The 25808-nt window shown below is 36.8% G+C and overlaps 1 protein-coding gene across 1 annotated transcript in view; it reads right to left on the reverse strand.

Moving 5' to 3' along the window:
* LOC140153115 (gamma-aminobutyric acid type B receptor subunit 2-like) overlaps positions 1-25497 on the reverse strand; it is a 53049-nt gene extending 27552 nt beyond the window's left edge. Inside the window, exons 1-3 of the mRNA XM_072175751.1 lie at positions 25337-25497; positions 17488-18243; positions 4107-4244 (exon numbers count right to left, since the gene is read on the reverse strand). Coding sequence (XP_072031852.1) covers positions 4107-4244; positions 17488-17928 — 579 coding nt within the window. The 5' untranslated portion in view covers positions 17929-18243; positions 25337-25497. The remainder of the gene's footprint in view (positions 1-4106; positions 4245-17487; positions 18244-25336) is intronic.
* Positions 25498-25808: the final 311 nt, after the last annotated feature.

Genomic DNA, 25808 nt, shown 5'->3' on the forward strand with positions numbered 1-25808 from the left:
GACGTATAAAGTTGTTCTCTAACAGAGTTTTCTCAGTAATCAGATAACGCAGCGAGTGAAATGTTGGTGCATTGGATGTAGCTTAACATTTTCTTTGTGTGTTTATACAAATTTTTAGAATAAATTTGAAAATCCTTTACTACGTTTAAAGCCTTTTTACGCACCATGTTCACAAGATCAAAAACGCGTTCCATGACGTTTTTTTTCAAATGTGCGCCCCGTATAAAACCACGCCGAGTGATTGTTTTCTTCTTTTTTGTATTGTACTACAAATCGATCAAAGAAATAATGTTGCCATGGGGCAGAACCAAATACAGTACCGATTAAATTTTAAAAGCCCGCTTTTGGGGAACATTTTCGAGAATCTTGATTGAGAAAAAACTGTTTTGTTACATTATCGATATCTTGATTGTGGAATGTTAATTTTGACATCCAACTACCAACATTATTTCTCAAAGGTCTGTCGATTACTCTACCATTTGATTTTCATTCAAAATTGAAGCTACTTTTGCAAAAAAAGAGTTTTTTCGTCATCGATGCGCTTGTTTATCATAACACCCTGTATGCACTATTGAACATCATAGTCAGTTTGAGACCATCAGTTTTCGTAAGCTCCCTCCGTAGCTCAATCGGTTAGCGCGCTTGACTTATACTCTTCTCGTCTATGTAATAGTTTTGAGCTGGTCAACTAGTACGGGTTCGAGTCCCTGTGTTATTTTTTTCTCTTTTTCTGTCTTCTTTCTTGTTCGTTTCTTTCTTTCTGACTGCAGTTATTGATTGTTTTTGCCGGGTTTAAAAAAAAAAATTATTGTATAATTCAGGAATATGCCTACTAATCTAAATAGGCGCGGCCTATATAAGCCTATGAATATTTTTTGTACAAATTAGATATTTTGGTTTTGTTATTGTTGTTGTAGTTATTGTTGTATATATTGCATAATCAGGGTAGGCCTACTATACTAGGCCTATTATATCCTATAGCGGCATTGATTTATTTCACGACAGATATCATCTAAGGATAATATTTAAAAAATTGAAAATTTATAAAATACCATATGAAAATTGCAGAAAACCGGCTGCCCCCACCCCGGCAGCCCCTATCATGGTTGCCCCCTCCATATCCCTGCAACATAGGATGACTCACGTGCCACGGTTTTATAGGTTCGTGGTCATGTGCATGTAGATTGATACACAAAGTACACTTGAGTTCATTTTTTTTCTGCATGGCTGTTTCTATTATTAACTTACGCCCCTCTGGAATCGAGCCTTGAAAAATCCATTATATAACCTTAACAGCATGGACAAAAGTAATCAGTAAAGTGAACTCTATAATGTCCAAAATAAACTTCATGCATGTTTACAACTACAATTATTATAATTGAAAAAACTAATGAGCCAATATCAATAATTAGAGACAATTAAACATTAATTGTGATGTTGATGCACTTTGTGTGCAAAGTAAAGTTTATTCAAGTTTACTTGTGTACAAAATCAAATGTTGTACATTTGAGTCATGGCGAATTTTAATGAGTGACCTTGTAAAAATTGTTCTGAGCTAGCTGGGCAGTATTTGGCAGATTTAATTATTGTTTCAAATCGCGTTAAGGGCTCTGGTATGAGCGTTTGAACAGTATTTTTGTGGGACATGAGAGCACATCAGACATATCGAATTGCATTGTCTGTTTTTGGTTCAATGTCGGGTTATATTGAAGGGTATAAAAACTAATTTGGTTCAAAAGCCTTAATCAAAAAATCTGTACAGCATTTGAAAACCACACACCTTGCCGCTGGACTATGTAAGTTACCTCCATGATGTAACCTATTTCAGTATTACGCAAATATTGATGAAAAATTGACAGGTATTCAGTTCAATTGACCTAAATTTAAGTAATAACGGACTGTCTGATAAAAATACACTCCAAAAACTGTGTTTAGCCATTGAACAACACATCCTTGCCTTCACTCTGTAAACATGTTTAGAAGCTAAACATTAGTATCAAATTCCTAGTAGACATCAATATAAGCCCAATCGGCATTGTAACTTCTGGTTTTTAGAGCAGTTTTGGGACACTTTGACCTCTGACAAATCGGGGAAATTGCCGTAATTATCATTCCTTCATTTATTATTGTAATAATGTTATCATTAATAATATTTTAAATAATTAATTTATGAAATAATCATACTTTTAAACAATTTTTTATTAGTAAAACATTTTGAATAATATTTTGTACGCACACAAAAATATTTTCCCGATTGGTCAGAGGGCAAAGTGTCCCAAAACTGCAAAAACTGTCACACAATGCATTGCAAATGCCGATTTGGCTTATTCAATGGTTAAATATTATATCCATTAATACCCAGAACATGTTTAGTATTGAAACACGTTTACAGAGTAACGGCATGAATGTGTTTAGAAAATTGTTTAGAAAAATGCTAATAACATCACACTGGTTTTTGCAGTGTAGAACAGTTTATTTTATTTTCGCTATTCGCGAAGATTACATTTACACTTCATTTTCTATAAATATTCTCTCAGCAATTGTTCATAAGCCATTATGGGCATGGTTAAATAATAACTGCCTTTCAATGGATGCTGAATTATTTTGCACTTTCAAATTTTATCAATCAATTATCATAAAACCTTGTTTGCGTTTCGTAGAAAGTAATATTGTCATTATGTTTTCATGTTTATCACTATTATTGTGATGCGGTCAAAAAGTAATCATGGTAATGTTCATATAAAAAGAAAATTGTAAATTGTTCAGGCAATTCTATTTGAAGGGTTCAATTTATTTTCTTCATGATGGAAAATGAAAACCAACAAAACGAGTAAACTAGTTTTAATTATTAAGGTTGAGATAAGGCCAATAAAACATGGTTTGTTTGCCCTTGGACAAAAAATGTTGGATGGTCAGTAGGTCGATCCTTGATTGCATTTTAGGTCGATTGTAAGGCGGTAGTGACATACAAGAGTGTGAAAAAAAGTCAAAAGAAAAAGATAAAAGGCGATCTGTGTGTTTTTGGGTCGGTCGCGGAAAAAGTTTTTTGGCCCTATGAAGATGAATTAGAGTCAAAACAATAGCTAAACATGCTCATCTGTTAGGCCACACATAACTCCATATGAGCGTACACTGACAAAATGACATTTGAATGTGTTGTGATAAAAAACCACACCTCGTAATCCACAACTTGAAAAAAACAATACTGGGATACTGTGTAACAGGGCCGGGGACAAGGACGCAAAAAGGTTTTGCAACATAAGCCCATCTACCAAAGTGAGAAGGCTTGAATGACCTTGGAGACAGTCAAGTGGGTTTCAAACTAAAGAATAACCTAACCATCTTAACTTGAACGTGTCGTATTTGACATGACGTAAAAAATATAGATTGCCCTTTTAAAATCAGTATATTTTTCAAGAAAAAAACAATCGATATTGTGTCATCATTACTTTTTTCTTATTTAAAAGCTTTTAAGTGCCAATGTGTTTCTAATTGATGCTTGAATCAAATCTTTTACGATTATTGGCCTTTTCTGCTCTTCAAGAGTGTTTGTAAAGAGGACTTTTTTTGCGTTTTATTATAGCAATCTATTAGGGGTAACATTTTCACAATACTCAAATCGTTTCGAAATGTTAGCCATGATTATGAGTTTACTTGATATAGGCCTACGTGTTCCAACCTGGAACCTGCTTGTTACTTCTGTTGCTATTTAGGTAATTCAAAGACCATTATAATTGCATTATATCATAAGACAATCACGTTAGAGTTCAATAGGCTACTTAGAATATGCAGAGTACTGGAATCGAGTTGTAGTCAAAATGGCTTCAGAGTCTGTGCGGACAAAAACACCCTGTATACGCGAAACGGTCTGTATCAAAATGTTTGATACCTACAGTTTTGATATTGATTGACAGGCCTCATCAGCATCTTCGAAATGTAATATTTGATCCTCTTGATATAACCAAAATTACCATTTTAGAACTCTTAATAACGTTAATAATACAAATGGAACTTAAATAGTCTCTAGGGACTGGTGGGTACCAATCATTTTGATGCAGCCTGTATAACCATCAAACAAACAAACAAACAAACAAACAAAAACTTACGGTGACAAGATTCCAATGATAAGCCGTCTCTGCAACAGATTGAGCAGCGGTTGAACAAGCTGGTCCAAGAATCATGATTTTCTGAGGTTTCGTGTATAGTTGGTCAAACAGCATCCGGGTACCAAGCCCAGCATCACACTGTTAACACACAAAAAAAAACTGAGAGGAATCTATACAGGCATACATATAAAATGTCTGGCTGAACCACACATATATAGCTTCACTGTAAATAGTTATCTTTTGATATGTTCCATTTACTTTATCTTTCATATCATTAGCTTAAGACTCTCCACATACTGGTTATTCCAAAATAATTCGTTTGAAAGGCTCCATATCATTACGTTTTACCGGACCTGCATGGTTGACATGATCCATATAATAACTTCACATCTTGTTTTATACACAGTTGATTATAAAAATTGAATATTAATCTGCAATATTATTCTGACCATATATGCGATGTCTTGTGTGGCTGTCATGTGCCGTTTCTTTTTGGGACAGCCTGTATATAATCATGGTATAAAGCCCTGGCCAGGGAAAATGTTTTTGATTTAATCTGTACTTCTCTTGGTCAGGTACCAACACAAATGACAATTTATTTCGCTGTCGCTGCACTGAGATAAATTAGAATAATTTCCCTCAGTACTTAGATTGTATAATTATCCCCTAACAGCTCCTCATCACACCTGGGTAGAGTGACCCAAATGAGGATAAGCGCCTTGCCCAACTGTATAACACGAGTGGTGCTGCTGAGATTCGAACCCATGGCTCGAAATACCCTCGCGATTTATGAGCCGCATTCTTTACCGCTGCGTCACAGTGCCATCAAGTAGGCTACGTACTTTACAGTCGTTCCTGATATGCAGACAATAATTTCTCATTGGTCAAAAACTAATCTTCCAATGTGATGCCTGGAGATGATTAACAAATAAGGAATAACGATTTCCTTAATTTTTGAGTGGTCAAATCGAAGGGGAACTCTTGACTTTTTCACCGATTTCTAGGTTATATTGCTTTGAAAGATTACACTATTGCGTCAATACATTGATTGTTGCATGTCAAATTCTCACAAGCTTGTTCTTCACATCAAAGTTAAAATTTCCTGTTCTTAAGGCTACGCTATGTTTTAACAAAATTCTGTCCTCAAATTTGATACAGCTAGCCTAATTCAAAATGTTTTTTGGTGTGTGTTTTTTATGTTTTGTTTTGTTGTTGTTGTTGTTGTTGTTGTTTTGTTTTGTTGTTTTGTTTGCTGAAAATGAATATCCATATCAATTTGTAAGCGCTCTTTAGCAAAGTCATAGTTCATTGAATTTGCAATTATACCGTATGACAAAACAGGCGAAAATAGTAACTTTTTGCACAAGATTTGCAATTTAAAGAGAATTGGCCATTGCTCATTCTAATGACGCTAGTATATGGATAATATAAGTGTGCTTTTTCATTTAATGACATAAAATTTGAAAAATATTGCAAGGAACACTTGAGGGTTTTGACTTTTAAAACCTATATTTCGGTCAAAAAATGTGTTTGGATAGGTAATTTTCAACAGATTTACCACATTCGACTTGCTATAAGATTAAATTGTGTTATCTGTTGACCTAATGACGAAAGGTGTTTTTAGGGGAAAGCGTTAGCTTTCGTTTGATATAAAAAGAATTCTGATTGGATGAAGGGAACACTTGAGATTTTGACAAAAACCAATCACAGAGGCCCATTATCTAGCTAGAAGCTCCACAGCTCTTACGATACTATGCACTCAACTGTGTAGTGGGAGAAACTGTGCGTAGATGGTTTGTAAGAGAATCGTTTTTGTATAGGAACACTGTAAAAAATAACAGTGAAATTTACAGTAAAATACTGTAAAAAAGGCTAATTATTTACAGTATTTGGCTGTAATTGATAAAAACAGGCAAATACTGTATTTTTTAGTTTAAATTATCTAGGCCTATCAAAGCTGAAATTAAAATTGGAGTTATAATTCAACGTTTAAGCAATATCAATATCATCACTACACTGTAAGAATAGTCACTTATACGATTAAGTACTAAATATCACGTGACTAAATTTTACAGTAAAAGTGTGTGCAGCCAATCTGCCAACCAAAACCTGTAAAATTTACAGTATCCTGTAAAAAAGATGAATTTTACAGGTTTCAACTGTATTTTCTTGACAGGAAACTGTAAATTTTACAGTTAGGCGATGTAAAAAAACTGTTATATGGGAAGGGTGGACTTTTGAAGTCAGTCAGCATTTTTTATCCTAAACACATTCTCAAGCTCTAAAATAACTCGCCATGTTTACAGCATTTTGAGTGTGTTCATTTTTACAGGATACTGTAAATTTTACAGGGTTTTGTTGGCAGATTGGCTGCACACACTTTTACTGTATTTTTTTACAGTGAACCTTTCCATATCATGATATGGTAGACATAGGAAGAAAATTCACAGTACACCTTAAGGTTAAATACAATGGTAGACATAGGAAGAAAATTCACAGTACACCTTAAGGTTAAATACAATGGATTTTCAAGGCTTGATTCCAGAGGGGCGTAAGTTAATAATAGAAACAGCCATGCAGAAAAAAATGAACTCAAGCGTACTTGGTGTATCAATCTACATGCAAAATGACCACTAACCTATGAAACCGTGGCACGTGAGTCATATGTTGCAGGGATAGGGAGGGAGGGGGCAACCATGATAGGGGCTGCCGGGGTGTGGGGAAGCCGGTTTCTGCCATTTTTCTATGGTATTTTATAAATTTTCATTTTTTTCAATAAAAAAACGGGTCCTAGATAATTTGATCTAGTTTTTAAAAATTAATTAAAAAAATATTTTGGCCCAAGAATTTTTTTGTTGTGATGCACGAAAAGAAGTGGGCCAAAAACGTTTTATTTTTAGATTTTGGGCCAAAATGGCATTTTGGCCCAAATTTGACCTCACAGATGAACTTATCAAGTCTTTGCCATTCTAAATATGTATACTTTTATATACTTTAGACCAACAATTTAGAAGTTATGAGGCCCGAAAGTTTCCATAATTCCAGGGTTCAGACCAACCTTAAACGAATGATTTTCAAATTTGTTCTAAAAATTTGTATAAACACACAAAGAAAATGTTAAGCTCCATCCAATGCACCAACATTTCACTCGCTGCGATATCTGGTTACTGAGAAAACTCTGTTTTAGATAACAACTTTATACGTCATTTATACGTTTCTTATACGTTTCTTAGTGTAACCTTAAGGGATCTGGAATGAGCGTTTTGAGCGTTTCGACAGTATTTTTTGTGGGACATGAGAGCACATCAGACATTGCATTCTGAATACGAAGAATGTCTTTCTGATATCAAATAAATTTCATTTTTGGAAATTCACGATATAATACAAATTTTATGACAAATTATTAAAATTTGATATTTTTCACATTTTTGATATATAACAGTCCACGAAGTAAATTTTATAAATCTAATGATATATTCTTAAAGTGTATGTAGCTGGGAGGAAAAGCCGACGATCAATTGAAAATTTTGACCTTTCATATTGAAGATATGGATTTTTTTCCCGAAAAGACCTAATTTTTTCTGGTGTTTTGGGGAAAAAATCCATATCTTCAATACAAAAGGTCAAAATTTTCACTTGATCGTCGGCTTTTCATCCCACCTACATACACTTTAAGTATAAATCATCAGAAGAGTACTGTTAAAAATATCAATTTTTAATCATTTGCCATAAAATGTGTATTACATTGCGAATTTCACAAAATTAAAATTATTTGATATCAGAAGGACATTCTTCGTATTCAGAATGCAATTCGATATGTCTGATGTGCTCTAATGTCCCACAATAAATACTGTCCAAACGTTCATACCCCATCCCTACGTAGAGTTGTCCTGCATGTGGAACCTCAAAGCGTTCTAAGAAGAACCAAAAATGGTTGTGGTAGAGAGGCTAGAACGAACCAGGATGGGATTTTGTTAACGTTTTCTCTTGAGCTCTCCAGTATGTAGAACCCTTGATATTTTCTAAGAATATAGGACAACAACAGCCGTGCTAAAAGCATCTCTGGTGCTCTGCCCGTGCTCTGCATCTGCTTATTATTTGCTAATGCATAATTTTGCTAACAATGTGCTTTTTCCATTACCTGATCCATCACAGTATACATTTTTGCAAATAAAACATTAAGGGCTCGGTCACCCACCATTGCACAGTAAATTTTGTGGGACCTGAGAGCAAAGCAGACACACCAAATTGCATTCCGAATACGAGAAATGTCCTTCTGGTATCAAATAATTTAGATTTTTTGAAATTTGCAATATAATGCACATTTTATGTTAAAATTATTAAAAATTGACAAAGATAAGGAGGGAGGGGGGAGAGGGAGGAGAGGGCGGAGAGAGGGAGGGGAGGGAGAGAGAATGGAGAGGGGTAGAGAGATGGGAGATGGGGATGAGAGAGGGAGATAGGGGTAGGCCCTACGTACGTGTGGGGTATGTTTGTATAATGTGCTTGTAAATGTTGATCATTGTTGATAGCAATGTGCTCTTTCCGTTATCGGGTGAATCACGCAATATAGCATAAATGTGCGGGTATATTATTCTAAATTCTAAAGATAGGAATACATTTAGTATATAGTGTAAAGACTTCTATGACGATTAAATTTGAGATAAAATTCAGGTGAAACAATGTATAGTTTAGAAAATTCCGTCATTGGAATTTTCAAAAAAAATCCGATTAATTTTAATATATGTGTACCAAAATGAAACCACATTCCAATATCCTGTGCTTCTTTCAAAATGTGGTTATTGATATTCAATAAAGGTTATCCAGTGCTATATAATCATACTGTTAATATTGTTGGACAAAAATGCTATCGACGGTACACATTATTTCTTGTAATGAAGGTTAAACATACATGTCTATTTTTTCTGTATTTGAAAGAGCGCATGTATGGTCATAAAGCTACAATGTGTGTTATTATTGCTGGAAGTGTTCAACACGTAATAAAAATCCTATAAGGACAAGCGAGGGCAAATCCAATTCTATTTTAACATCTATTTGTCATTTGTGTACCAAAATGAAACCCATTCCAAACTTCACATATTATCCGTGGTCATTTCCGGCGTGCCTTTCAAAATGTGATTTTATTGGTATACAATGAAATAGCCACAGCTATATATTAAATCATATACTGTTAATATTGTTTGATAAAAACACTACCCCGGTCCACATTATTTTAAACTAATGAAGGTAAAAAATACATGTCTATTTTTTTTCTGTAATTGAAAGAGCGCATGTATAGTCATAAACACTATAGGATCCGGGGAATGCTCAACTATCAGGGCATAGTTCTTTAACCCAATACATTAATTGTACATTCATTGAATGACCTTTGAAAATTTGGGGACAAAAACTCATACTCCGCAACTTGAGGTCAAATTTTGCTCTAAGATTGTTTAATTGAGGATATTGAACTATGCTATTGGGATTGAGGCCATTGTGGTCCATAATGAAAGCTATGTGTATTATTACTGCTCGACTTGTCAAAACTTAATAAAAATCCTATAAAGGCAAACAACAATACGATTTTTCAAAATATACAATGCAAATAATGGAGCGGCTATTTGAATAAGCCTTAAGTGAAAAGCCTCTTCTCCGATTCGCTTAGACTGGCCCCCAGTCTCGGTTCGGTTCCATCTCTGGATAATGTAACAATAAATAATTACGTAATGCCCTATGAAAAAAAAATGCCAACTCCCCCCTTATTTTCTTCAATGCCAAAAACCCATTCCTCTTCATCCACAAATCGACGCCACTAATTACACCCACCACAGTCAACCATGCAGCAATATAGAAATATACTCGTATTATAAGTGAACGCGAAAGTCCATTTTTAATGCTATGTAATCTACATTACCAGTCGTTCTCCACGGACCCGAGGGAGGGTCTACGATTCGCTTAAAATGTGATTTGTGTGGGTTTGTTTGTTTTAATATGTTTATACTGTGGTTATTACACTCTCAAAATGCATATTCATAAATGAATTAATCTATTTGTATTTGACTATACGTCATCTATTATGGACACTTTTATTCAAAATAACAATAAAATTCTCACAAATCCTAGGTAAATGGCCAGGGCACATTAAAGTTGTGAAAACAAAATCATGAGCACCAAGATAGATTCGAACCAGTAACTTTTTTACTAAATATCGACGCTAAAAGTCAAGAGTGCGTGGCAATTGGAGCAGTAAACAGGTATCTATAGTCAAAATCGAAAGCAGCTCATTTTAAGGCCCATGAAAGTCAATTCCGAGTTTATCGTCCCTTTTTTTTCCCAGGTTGGTGAGGTGACTTTTTCATTTTTCATTTTTCATTATTTCATCAGATTTCATTATTGACCTAAAGTGCGTGTTGATTTAAAGCCACACTCATACATGTTATTAATAAACATGTTTTTATATGGGTAGGGACTAGAAAAGTTAGAAAGAGCCTGGTTTTGGTTCCAAGTTATAAATTTATATGTTTTACAAACAAAAATATATGTTTCCAATTGCTAAAACTGGTGAAAACACTGATACTTTGAAAATAATGAATTATTTTGGCATTTTTGACAATTTGACGCGGGTGTTTTTGGTGTCCAAAAAGTGACGCGGGCGGGGGACGATAAACTCGGAATCGACTTTCACGCGCCTAATACAAAAAATCTTTTACATCACAATCACGTATAGCCCAGACTACTGCAATATTATTTTATCCATTGTGCCGTGCATTTGATATACCATATAAAATTGTCATTCTGGTGCAATTCGCTAATGAATTTGACAAAAATTACCAATTCTAAGACTATACATACAAGGGTTAAGACCTCGATAGTTCATCATGACTAGCAATCACCCATCTTTCGCGGTCACCATCTTTCGCGGTCACTGTCTTTTACGTTCAACATGGGCCTAAATATTTTGCACAGACACAGATTACCTGTCAGCTACTCCTGTATAAGTGACCCAATATCAGACCACTTCCCTGATCAGACAAATCATGATGCTTCATGGATCAATTGACATGATTCAATTCAAATCAAAACGATTAGTTATCAGGACCAAAAATAAACGAGTAGGGATTCTAGTCCGAAAAATTAATAGTTCGCATTGAGAGAGTATGGTTACTTTAATATTACCGGTAATAAAAAAATGATACGCGTGTCATCTAATTGAAAATCGTATGCATATTAGCGAAAAACATACGAGGTCAAACATGTTAACGGTCCTGGTGTTTTTCATAATACACGATTAAACTCGCCACTTATTATGTCAATAAATTGGTATTCTATGAACATGTACGATGGATAGGCTATTATAGGTATGTGTGAGAATTAGTAGGTATCATATTATAGTCTATGCTATAATGTGACCGTCCACCACAAACCAGCCGTAAAGTCGGCAAATTGTATTATGAGTTACATTTCAAAATTCATAGGTATCTCAAGTTGGTGCTACATGTATCTCATTTTGCTAGTGCCAGTCAAACACCTTTTAAACCAATCAATAATCCTATTGTTGAAGAGGATAATAAGCTTCTACCTATGTCTATAGAATTGTTAAATAGCTCTAGTTTTGTTTGCTTTGGTGGGTTACAAAGCATTGTATTTTGTCTAGGTATGTATATAACCAACAATTAAAAATGAGAGGACATTCCTGAACCTCGTTGACTTGGGGATAATTTAAAATGACCGCCAATTATTACTGTTTAATATTTATTACCAGTAATTTGAAAAAAGAGATACATGTAGAACCGAAATTAGGCAGACCTACAATTTTATTGAAGGAGCAAAGTTCAACAAACCATAACCCCGCTTCTGAATATCGTTTGAAGTCAAATTATATCTACCATTTTAAAGCTTATGATATATATTTTCTAAACACGAAATAAAACAAAAAATGACCTGGCCGACTTTACGGTAGTAGCTAGTTTATGGTGGACGGTCATATATAATTACTTTCATATTGAAGATATAGATTTTTTCCCCAAAACCTAGACCTAATTTTTTGGGGTGTTTGGGGGAAAAAGGTCAAAATTTTCAATTGCTCATCGGCTTTTCATCCCAGCTACATACACTTTAAAAGTACATATAATTAGATTTATAAAGTTTACTTCGAGGACAGTTAAATATAAAAAAAATAGCAATTTTTAATCATTTGCCATAAAATGTGTATTATATCGCGAATTTAAAAAAATCTAAACTATTTGATATCAGAAGGACAGGATGCAATTCGCAAAACATAATGTCCAAACGCTCATACCCCAGCCCTTAATGCTCAATAAATCATATTATTCATCCCTACCTAATATTATAGTATAGCTATTATACCCTTGCTTATTTGTGTAAACAAAAGTTCAGGTTTTTGTTGTATAAATCTTATCTGAATATAAAGGCAGGGATCACTATTTACCGCGGTCCGGCGGCAGAGGATTTTCATATTATATTCGCACACAAATTTCGCATCACCCCGTCATATCGAAGGCCAAATTCCCCCGGAATCCTCAATTCCTTGTATAGAATTTCATGCCCCCTCTCTCCCATATTAATGTTCAAATTTCATGCCCCCCTCAAGTCAATAAAGCGTTCGCCCCCCCCCGACACTGCTCCGCCCACCCCTGGTGTACATAGTGATCCCTCCCTAAGGCCTACCGATGTAGCAAGTGCAAGTTCAATTTTGATTGGCAGATTGACTGGGTATAAGCAAGAACATGAAGGAAGAAAGGATTGTGACAAGACCTGTGAAGAAAACCTTCCATACTTTTTATGGCAGTATAAGGCAACGAAAAAAGACAATATTATGCAAATATTGACTGCTATGAGGAGCATGGTTAAGATTATAGGCCCGCGGTGATTTCAAAACCATGCTATGATCCGAGGCGCAGCCGAGGGTCATAGCATGGTTTTGAGATCACCGCGGGCCTATACGCTGGCGAAGTTACGTAATAATCGGATTAGCTACCATAGCAATAGGTGAAAACAATTTTTGAATATACCGCGCTGCACTGATACGTTCACGCGGTACCGATGCATTGAACCATATCATGTTGATCACTTGCACCTGTAAGATTAGTATCTTTGAAAAGACCAGTATTGTATTCAATCTATGATTGCAGACCGACACAGGTGATGAGTGTAACCTGCTTATAGGCCAGCGCGATATGTTCAAAATTGTTTTCACCTATTGCTATGGTAATTAATCCGATTAATTACGTAACTTCGCCAGCGTATAATATTAACCATGTCCCGAATATAAAGCAGTCAATATTTGTTTTATATACCGAATGGATACGTGGATGTTGCGATCGCGCAGTTTGATCGGGAAGCACGTGACCGGTCCATGGTTCATTTCCATGACCGGTCCATAGTTCATTTTGAGGGCATAGTTAATTCAATGACTGCACTTTCAACCAATCAGATGACAGGAATCTATATATGAGGTATAAAAAGTGTTCTACGGACCCGACCGACCCAGATTTTCCCAAATTTTACAGGTTTTGCTGATTTTGGGGTCACTTTGCAAACTAAAAAAAAGGGGGGAAAAAAAGAGTTGCCGACCGACTCTACTTGAAAGGTCTGTCCGTCCGTAGAACAAGTTTCTTTTGTCCCCTAATAGGCTAATATTTATTACGTTCCATTTTTATTTTCCATTTTTTATTTTAAGGACCCAATTAAGGAAGTCTTTGAACAACCTTGTGGGCAATCCTTGGTTACAGTTTTGTATTAATAAGGGACGAAATCAAAACTCGACCGGCGGTAACCGGACGGAACCGGTGGTCAACCGCCGGTCGAGTTTTGATTTCATCCCTAAGTTATTTTTATGTGTACTTTCTATGTATTTTTATGATTTTGACGTGTAAATATCAAATAAAATAAAACGAAATTATATGAAATTAAAATGAATGAACAGGACAGGGTAAACCTAAATAAATGATTACAAAATGGCGATGTTTACATTAGCTTGGGTATAAAATCAAATTAAATGTCAGTGATTTAATTAAGCACACTTCACCAATTATTCCGTCCCGGTATTCCGGTACCATTAGGACATGTCAGAATAGGGAAGTTTACTTCCCCTGGTCAGAATCATTTCCGCTTTCACCAAGTCCGCAACTGATGCGCAGGTACCTCCAGCCTACTTTTAATTAGATTGTGATTACCGTACCCCAATGTATTAATATCATCTTTATCTTTGTGATGCTTGCCATTGATGATATCAATACACCCAGCAGCTCCCCATTTTACACCTGGGTGGAGTGAAGCAATTAGGAATTTTAATTCCTTAAAAGCCGTCTTGCACAAGGACGCATCACACTGGCCGTGGTGGGCTCGAGCCCACAACGTCTCGATCATGAAACTCGCGCTCAATCGTTATATCATACAAGATACATTATATACCGAAATTCTGTCTACAAGCTGAAATGTGGCTCAATTATTTCACAACACCGTCAGGAAATTGAAGTAATTGCGCGAAACATAATTTAGAACTTATTACAGACACATTGGAGTTGAAATGATAAATTTAATATATTTCTAAAATGACATTTTGAGACAAATTTTTACAAATTATTAAATAACGATCAAAACGCCACTTTATTGATTTGATAAATATCGCAAATTTATTGTACGTACGTACCATTATTGCTTGAATTATTATTATTATTTTTTAAGAATCTTGTCTCTATTTGCTACGCTTTTAACATACACAATTATACAATAATCCCAGAATTATCATTCTTTCGAGGTTTTAGGTACTTGGGCTCGATAATCATTGGAGGAACAGAAAGCAATCTTTTTCATTTAATTGTTCGAATTGGCCTTTCATTATTCATGTACTTTGTAATTACATTATTATCTATTACTTCACACGCCCAGCATGAATTTAAAATGACATTGTTAATAATCGTATTTTGTACCGGGATTTTGTATATCCTCATGGTTATTCTTTTCTTTTGATTGTCTTCACTTTACTTATCATTTTAAATTTGTTCACCATTGTTCTTATGCGTACGTGAATTTGAACTAACTTGGTTATATCATGATTATTGTACAATTTCATATTTGCTCATTTATTCATATGCATTACAAATTTATAGTTGCAGTTTTCGTCTCGGTTTCGCACCCTTTTTGTTGTAATTGTGTAACTTATTTGCAAAGGGGGTGCAACATCCACAGACATTTGCTTTTCGTTGTACCTATTCCATCAGTTTTGTACTTTGTCATAATTTTTTATTTTATCTTTTGTTTTTTGCAAAAATAATTGACAAAATGACGTGTCAAAAATAATGAGCGAATACATCATTATTACTGCTATAAATTCCTAGAATTTACGTTCCACTAAATCTACATTAATTTTTAATTGCGAAGTAGTTATTCAGTCTGTATTTATTACAATCGGCGAAAGTTTAACAAAACCCAATATTGGTGAGCAATGTTAACCCAATATTGGTGAGCAATGTTAACCCAATATTGGTGAGCAATGTTAACCCAATATTGGTGAGCAATGTTAACCCAATATTGGTGAGCAATGTTAACCCAATATTGGTGAGCAATGTTAACCCAATATTGGTGAGCAATGTTAACCCAATATTGGTGAGCAATGTTAACCCAATATTGGTGAGCAATGTTAACCCAATATTGGTGAGCAATGTTAACCCAATATTGGTGAGCAATGTTAACCCAATATTGGTGAGCAATGTTAACCCAATATTGGTGAGCAATGTTAACGAAGTAGTTATTCAGTCTGTATTTATTACAATCGGCGAAAGTTTAACAAAACCCAATATTGGTGAGCAATGTTAACCCAATATTGGTGAGCAATGTTAACCCAATATTGGTGAGCAATGTTAACCCAATATTGGTGAGCAATGTTAACCCAATATTGGTGAGCAATGTTAACCCAATATTGGTGAGCAATGTTAACCCAATATTGGTGAGCAATGTTAACCCAATATTGGTGAGCAATGTTAACCCAATATTGGTGAGCAATGTTAACCCAATATTGGTGAGCAATGTTAACCCAATATTGGTGAGCAATGTTAACCCAATATTGGTGAGCAATGTTAACCCAATATTGGTGAGCAATGTTAACCCAATATTGGTGAGCAATGTTAACCCAATATTGGTGAGCAATGTTAACCCAATATTGGTGAGCAATGTTAACCCAATATTGGTGAGCAATGTTAACCCAATATTGGTGAGCAATGTTAACCCAATATTGGTGAGCAATGTTAACCCAATATTGGTGAGCAATGTTAACCCAATATTGGTGAGCAATGTTAACCCAATATTGGTGAGCAATGTTAACCCAATATTGGTGAGCAATGTTAACCCAATATTGGTGAGCAATTAACCCAATATTGGTGAGCAATGTTAACCCAATATTGGTGAGCAATGTTAACCCAATATTGGTGAGCAATGTTAACCCAATATTGGTGAGCAATGTTAACCCAATATTGATGAGCAATGTTAACCCAATATTGGTGAGCAATGTTAACCCAATATTGGTGAGCAATGTTAACCCAATATTGGTGAGCAATGTTAACCCAATATTGGTGAGCAATGTTTTGGAAAATTTTGGCTCAAGGCTCACGATACTGTGTCAATATTTCAAACAATTTGAAAAAAGAATGACCTATCTATCAATTTTCCACCAAAAAGGTCATCCTTACACCAGAAGGCCGAAAATGAGACCCATTGGAGTATTCCAGAAAATATTTGCACACCCCTATAAGAAGTAACATTTCAATAAAAATTAAGTCTGGATTTTCAAGTTTGCTTTCTGAAAATGACTGGAATTCCAGTGTAATGTTACTGCGAAAAGCTTGGAAATGCAATTTAAAAATTACTAAAAAATCACGGAATTTACCAAAAAAGCTTTCAAAATTGAGGATTTCCGATTTTGAACTATTTTTGCTGGATTTTTCGCCTATGAACACTTTTAATGTCTGGATTTCCAACAACCACAACTTGACAAAAATGGTGTTTCATCGACAAAATCTTATCATGATGATTATGTCAACATAATCGTGGAAAATTCTTGGTACACTTTTGTGTCAACAACGCTACATAAATCCAAAAGTTTTTTTATTTTATTTTAACGGATAACTGCCACTCATCGTGCAATTTTGAGAAATGCTCTTCCTGCTTCAACAGGTTCTGAATTGTTCCAACGTTAATTGTTTGGAGAGGGGATGGATAAACCGTTGTATTAGATGTCCTGTTTATTCCTAAAACACGTTGCGCTATATCCATGATCATGCAAAAACTGCACGGAATTACGAAGTTTTTTCCATTTTCCAAGATTATAGATTAAGGAATTGATGATCAAGTAATTTGTACTTACCCGCGTGTCATTCCAAATCATTTTGAGTTGATATCCTTGTAAGACATCAGGGTTCTCATTAATGTGATCAAGTGCCATTTCTACTGCTGGTAGAATACCACTGCCATCCCAATTGCCACCTAAGGTAAAGTATGCACTGAGGTACAATGGTATCCGATTGTCTGTGTCATCGTCACCGATGCCATCACCATTGTCCAATGGACTCGGTGATAAGTTGTCACTTGATGTCAAGGTGGGATCAGGTTGCACTTCTGAACCAGATGAAGTTGTATTGGATGGAATTGAGTCAGTTACATCTGGACCTAGGGTTTGTAACTGCACCGTATTCACAGCAACATATAAAAATAATAATGATACAAATGATGTTTTCAACATTATAGATGTCTTATGACTTAGCCAACATCCGCGTTCAGAATCAAGTAATGCCAGAGGATTACACATGATATCCAATGTCACAGAAGTCGTAATGTAAGACAACCATCAAAATGTGTTGCTCCTTATCAGCCAAGTCGAACAATAGTCAGCGATAAACTAGTACACGTGCGCATGGTCTAATTACTCGGCAACGTTGGTCGGTCATTGCTCAGAGAGTCAATTATAACCATACACTGATGACTTGCCGTTTAAATGATGAAGATGATGATGATAAATACTGCATCACTGTACTACTAAAACACTCTTTAGGATGGCATTTCCTTGCGTAGCTTCCAATTCGGTCAAAGTAGGAGGAGCTTCAGATTGTTGTCCGTTTTCTGTCTGTTAATGGTAAACACAAATAAGATAATTCGTATAAAGAAGTATCATGAGAGTCAAAATGTGAAATAGAATTTGCACAAAGAAGGACGATGTTCATTTGTATGCCATTCCGCTGCACTGGTAACAAATGAATGGTATCTGTACGTGCTAATGTATATAGCTGTTATTATAAGCCAGTGGTTTCGGAAAAGCTGTTCAACAAAATATATGCATTTGTAGGATTGTAGATAAATAATTCAAACATTTGCTTGACAAATCCATTAAATGAGTACTGACCACTTTAGCTTTCACCATCCGGGCTGATGGCTTGATCACAAGTGACTTGGTCCACTGCTTTTCCTGCGAAACGGCTTGTTGATATTTCCCGAAAGTGATGATGCTTTTGTTTTGAGCAGTGGATCGTATACGTGATCGAGAAAAACGAGAACATCGTCTCGGTTGATTGCTTTGGCCCCCTTTTTACGAATGTAAATTGCTTCCGGCCCTAAATTCTCCCCTAGGTTTATTCTTTTCTGTTTGCTCTCGTACGTGAACTTGGTACGTAGAAAGAAAATTTGCGAGAGCAAGCAGAAAAAAATCAACCTCGGAACAGCACAAATCAGACCACATACAGACCATACAGCTCAAGATGGGAAGGGGTAACAATCCAGCAGAAGAATTAGGGAAGCAATCCATATTCGTAAAAAGGGGGCCAAAGCTATCAACCACGACGAAGGTCTCACTCGATCAGGTATACGATCCACTGCTCAAAACAAAAACATCATCACTTCCGGGAAATGTCCACAAGCCGTTTCGTGGGAAAAACAGTGGACCAAGTCACTTGTGATCAAGCCATCAGCCCCGATAGCGAAAGCTAAAATTGTGGGTATTCATTAATGAGTTTGTCAAGCAAAAATGCTTGAATTATATAAAACATTGCAGATATTACTTATTCATTTTCCGGATGGGGAAGGGGACTCAAGTAATTCTTGAGTTGGTATATTAGGGACTCGGTCACCCACCTTTACACAGTATGTTTGTGGGACCTAAGAGCACATCAGACATACCAAATTGCATTCTGAATAAACGGGATGCCCTTCTGACATCAAATAATTTGGTTAAAATATCAAAAATATAAATTTTTAATAATTTACCATAAGATTAGTATTATATCGTGAATTTCAAAAAATTATTTGATATCAGAAGGACGTTCCTCGTATTCAGAATGCAATTTGGTGTGGCCGGTGTGCATCTCTCTCAGGTCCTGCAATTAAAAATACTGTGCAAATGTGGGTTAACGATCCTTGACGTGCAGCTTATATTTCATAAATGCAGGAACCGGACCGGAATTTAAGGGCGTAAATGACGTATCCGGAACTAAAGTGGGACTTTTTTGGCGACAACAACTCAGATATACGTAAGTGATTGGAGCTCTTGAAGCTAATTTGGAGGAGGAACTTTCAGCCAGAAGTCTCTGAGAACTTCATATGGGCTTCAAATGGGAAATTTCCGCGAAAAAAGTGCCTGATGTGGAGTCTCCGGAACGGAAAAGGAGCTTTGAAAAGACTTGGGCGGCGCTTTACTCGTAGTGTAAGTTATACTGAGTACCCTCAGGTCATTTTCCTCATTTTGAAAAAAGAAGAAAAAACAAATAAGATTGTATTATTTTCTTCTCTTACTGTGTTACATTATATAGGCTAATAACCACATTGTCAAAACAATAAGGAAAGTATAAGAATAAGAACTCCGATACTAATTAAAGTACAGATATCATATGTTTATCTACTTTTTAATAAAATACTAGAGTGAACAATAGCCCATGAGGAGTGATACAGGTCAAGATTTTATATACGCACCTAGACACTATAAAAGAAAACCACATGGGCCAATCTGTGGTTCACAGCAGCTTAGGAACAACAATAGTGAAGGGTACAGTAAAGCATCAGACACGTGAAATAAGATGCTTATTATATGCACTCTGCTCTTGACGGATGGTGCGCCTTTGTCAAATATGGCTCCGACAACTCCATCTGGTAGGTTATTCCAAACATGAACTGCATTGTGGATGAAGGTCCTGCCGGTATATGATTCTAGAAACTGGTGGCATGTCAAGACATGGACAAGCTGGAGCGGATAGCTCTTCTGACTATAAATGGTTTTGGTAGCAGTGCCTTCCGATCTGGTGGGCACAAGCTGGTGTGCGTTTTGTATACGTCTGTTGCTGCGGCAGCCACTTGACGTCTGTCTAGTCTTTGATGTAGAGATGTGATGTTCAGCTCTTCTGTACTTGATTCCACTTCACTCATGCCTATTATTCGAAGGGCAAGTGGTGGCGCTGGCACTCATCCAATAGACAGTGAGGTGTACCCATCACACTGCGCACTTGCACTTGAGCCTTGTAAACGGTTGCTCTGCCTCTAGCACTGACATCAAGTTTATTTGCAACTCTCCTCAGAGCACATAGCTTGGATGCTCTGGACGAGACGTTAAAAATCTACTTTGTAGAAGTCCACTTGCTGTCGACTGTGACTCTCAGGATCTCCAGCTCCTAATTCTCAGCCAGTTTGGTGGTACCAAACAGAAGATCTAGCGCTTGGTTGGATTCATCTTTCTTGATATTGGCATTGCCTTGATTTCGATGGCTCGAAGGTCACCTTCAATCTGTCTGCTCAGATCCTCATTTACTCTAGGTCTCTGTTCAGGCTAGCAGTTACGACCTCAGGGTTGTCTCTAGATATAATCTGACAAAACAAAAGGTGGAATCGTCTGCGTAGATGTAGAGCTAGTTTCCACACTCATCACCAATGTCATCAAAGAAGACAGAGAACAAAAGTGGGCCCTGGGTAACTGATGCACTGATGGAAGAAGTACTTATTTGATGACTGGCCAGATATAAAGACAACTTTGATGGAACGATCTGTCAGGTAGCTCCTAATCCAGGTGAGTAGCTTGCCGGATACTCCTTTTGCCATGAGTTTTGAGCAAACGCCATTATCATGACTAAGACAGACAGTCAAATGCTCCTTTGATATCCAGGGTTATCAGACGCACTTCGTTACCTCTGTCCAGGGAGTTGGACCACTCTTGGGTCAGAATGGTATGTTGTGGCCTAAATCCAAACTGTGTATCTGATATCAGTTGGTTTCCAAGGAGGTACGTCTTGAGTTGGTTCTGTACAACAGCCTCTGTATTCCACCTTGCTGATGATGCAGAGCAGAGAGATGGGGCGGTACATAGATGGAGTAGAGTTCGAAACTCTCTTGTGAATAGGGATGACAGATGCAATCTTCCACTGGTTTGGGAAAACTCCCCAAACAGCAGGCTGTGCGGTCTTGCAAGTTCTGCGCTGCACTCCTTCAGTGCGAAGTACGAATCTCTCTTGTGAATAGGGATGACAGATGCAATCTTCCACTGGCTTGGGAAAACTCCCCAAACAGCAGGCTGTGCGGTCTTGCAAGTTCTGCGCTGCACTCCTTCAGTGCGAAGTACGAATCTCTCTTGTGAATAGGGATGACAGATGCAATCTTCCACTGGCTTGGGAAAACTCCCCAAACAGCAGGCTGTGTGGTCTTGCAAGTTCTGCGCTGCACTCCTTCAGGACTCTTGCAGGGATTCCATCAGGACCAGTACCTTTCCTTTCCTTTCCTTTCTAGTACTTCATATAGCAGCTCATTTGAGCTAAACTGGAAGTCCTCTGGAACTAGAGGAGGTGATTATACAGATATCAGAACCGGGATGGTCCCCCTTCTCTTTTCGAATAGCTCTGACACTTAACGTGCACAGGATTTGACTCTTCCTATACACGGGACCACCAGCTTTACGTGCAGTAGCTTTAGCAGCATGGTTGCAGATTCCTGAGAAGCTTCCTAACATCTTTGACCTTGAAGGCTATCAGGGCCGGATTTACTTTGGGGGCCCTGGGCCAGTTCAAAATTTGGACGCCCCCAAACGCACCGTGAGGAAGGCATGTGCACTCAAGTGGCCAAGTTTTGGTTTCGATATAAGATCGACGGTGTCGGCGGGAGCATTACAATTTAGAGGGAGACAAGCATAGATTATATTATATAGGACATTTGCGCGCGAATATCTAACTGATATTATTAAAGCAAAGTCATCGAGACCCAAAGCCAATATCTCTCAGAAATGTTGTCCAGGAACATATTTTCGACATACCTGAAGTTGATGGTGGGGCAAAATGTCTGACATTGGTTTTCAGGGGGTCAAAATGTACAAAAAATGTACATTATTGGAGTTTTGCATGGGTAATATCTCAGCTAAAAGTATACTAATATGCTCAATATGGGATAAGAGTAATGTCCTACCAAAGGGCTCTGACTGGCAAAAAAATGGACAATAAAATTATTTTTACTTTTGGAGTTCTGACCCCCCGAAGTTGGTCCTGGATGGAGGAAGTTGCATTTTGAGGGCCCTATATCTTTTAAAGTAAAGGAGTGACAAGTTTTCTGATGCCAGATTTGAATTCTACACAAAAAAAAGTTGTTGGGGTTCCTTTATACATTTATGGACCTCCAAACATCGTCTTTCGCGTTGCGACACATTTTTACGCTGACCCCCTAAATTTCAAATTGATGCCACGGGAAAACGAAATGGAGTATGAAGCTCAAATTTTCAGGATTTTACTTTCTCATCAATATCTACCACCACACAGAAAAAAAATTGAAGAGGTGCTGCGGTGCACATCCCTGGAGTTGACATGGAATGGCTCACGCGTAAGCTGGCTGCGGAGACTGCGGTTCAGATAATGTACGTCATCAGTCTGCTGCATTGGAAACCAATTTCGCTTCGAACGCTGAAAAAGGCCGTATGAGCCAGCATTTTACCAACACAATTTGTCTTTTTTTCAGGAGAAATAGGAATAACAAAATTGCAACGACTGTCAACTTGTAATGTAATAATTATTCTCTTCGCATGGAGTTCAACTTGTTTTTGCAATAGATATGCCCTTTAAATTAAGCATTGCACTGATCGAATTCGGTGTTGAAACGAGCTATAGCCATGATAGCTACGCGTTTTCACTTTAAAATAATTATTTTCTCGGCCAAATAAAAAGCAATAATTTTCATTCTTTCAGTAAATATCAGAAGAAACCCATGTTTGATACTAATTTTCTATTTTAAATCCTGGTGTTAAACTTAGGTGTGACATTTAGTCACCTGGCGTAAGATATTTGATTTTGACAAGCCTAAACTTTAGTCGCCCGTGAGCTTTTTTGGAGGTCAACTTTTTCGCTTTCAAAAATATAATTCGCTAAAGATATTTCACAACTTTCTATATTATAACACATCACACGGGCTAAAGTTTTGTCAGAATTTCGGTTTTGATTGCACAATTTTTTTTAATCGACGCATGAAAATAATTATATCCATGGATGGACGATTTTGCATATACCACAATAAAATATAAATTATTTCTGCTGCTGTTATTCGGAAAAAAGTACTGAGTTCAGTGGAGTAGATTTCTTTTTGACATTTAATTTCTTGAAGTATGGTGAATGCAGCACCTTTTGGCGATAGAATAAGCTATCAAAATAATACGCCTATGACTGAGTTGGACCAAGAAAGTTGAGATAGAATTTGGCAATTGCGAGTGAAAAGTTGTAAAATCAAAACTGATATTCTGACAAAACTAATGGACCTTACAATATGGAGTTGGGGGGAAATCTTTCTTCAGCGAAAGTACATGTAGTTTGAAACGCGAAAAAGTTAATACCAAAAAATTCTTACGGGAAGTTCAGGTCTGTAAAAATCAAATATTTTACACTAAGTAAAAGACACAGTTTCATGCCTAATTTTAACACCATGGTGGGTTTTTTAATGTATATCCAAGCATATTGTGGTTTTATCTGACCATGGACGTACCTAAATAAGATTATTTAGTACGTCCATGATATGGCTTATTCACAGGCTTAATAAAAAACACTATTTTATTGTTTTTATTTGACCGATCTAAGAATTGTGCGGGGAATTGTGTTGATTTCAACACAGTTGACCGATCGACGTCGAGCACGATATGCATTTACAATATAATGTCTGGTGGCCGGCGGTCTGAGTTTATATTTCGGCTATTTATTTGTGACAGAATATTAAGGTTTAATGGTACAGTACGTCCATGATCAGTTCAAATAATTCGAAATTTGAGTTACTGCAACTCAGTGGTCCATGATAGTACATTATTATGTTTTGATGAATCCAAGTGTGTGAAAATATTGGATCCAACACATAATAATGATAAAATTGGATGCTTTACGCCCAAAAATTATTGGTCTCGCTATAGGCCTATGCGTTTTAAAATATTAAAACTCATAGCTCGACTAATAAATATGGGCTCAATCGATCCAATTTTATATCAAATGTAGGCTAAACCCATGTCAACATTCATCATTGGGGGATGATTGTGTGGCCTTCAAAACAGCTTCAAAAATTGGGGGTACCGGGTATCTCCCCATATCAGAAAATTTGGGGGTTAACTTATCTCCCCGGCTTATCTCCCCATTCCCCTCTGTGGGTGGGTAAAGTTCTGTCCTGGCAAGAAGAGGTTTATGTTCGTTAAGTCATCTGACCCCGGGGCCCGCTCCCAGGGGCCATCTGGGGTCAAATTACTTAAAACTGTCATATGGGCATGAAACTTGGCAGGTACAGTCAACATTTAGAGCCAAAATTTTGGAAGGTCATTTTGGGGTCATCCGAGGTCACCCACTGGTCATCTGAGGTCCAATTAGTAAAAACTGTCGTTGGCCATGAATCTTGGTGGGTACAGTCAACATTTAGAGCCAAATTTTTGGAAGGTCATTTTGGGGTCATCTGAGGTCAAATTAGTAAAAACTGTCATTATGGGCAATTGGGCATGAAACTTGGTGGGTACATAATACAGTCACCGCACAGTCACCATCAGCCAGGTAATCGCGCCCAGCCGAGAACCCCAAAATATACCGCCTATAGTACTATATAGGCCTACTACCCGTTATTCAATACATCTATCTCTGGAGAATTTCCGTCTGCATTGAAGAGATTCGACCCGGAAATAATGAATGATCCGTGTTTTTAAACAAATCTTAAAACACCAAAACTGATACACCAACTGAAAGTTACCTTACCTTTAGATTTCATTCGAATAGGTTCTGATCATCGTGGACTTGAACAGCACATAAGTAGGCCTATAATCACAAATACACCCAACATTGACTGAGATAGGGTTTTTGGCAAAATAATTGCTGAAAACTATGAGAAGCCTCATCTCCGCACGCCGCTCATGCAGTCAAATGAATAGAGATTTCACAATTCGCATGACTAATCAAGCATGATGAAAAGCCGTAAAGAACGCAATTATTGAAAAATATATAAATGAACGTGTTTTATGAGTGAACCAGCTTATCCGTTTTATTTAGGGACGCACCATTAGATATCAAGGGGGGGGCTGGGTAGTTGGGGTCGTGACAAATTTTTTTTTTTTAGTACCTCGGTGAAGCAAATTTTTTTTTTTAGCCCCTGGATGAAGCAATTTTTTTTTTTTCAACACCTCGGAGAGACAATTTTTTTTTTTGCAATCGTAAAGTCCTATAATTTTCA

The sequence above is a fragment of the Amphiura filiformis genome, chromosome 5 (genome assembly GCF_039555335.1).
Source record: "Amphiura filiformis chromosome 5, Afil_fr2py, whole genome shotgun sequence".
Classification (NCBI taxonomy): domain Eukaryota; kingdom Metazoa; phylum Echinodermata; class Ophiuroidea; order Amphilepidida; family Amphiuridae; genus Amphiura; species Amphiura filiformis.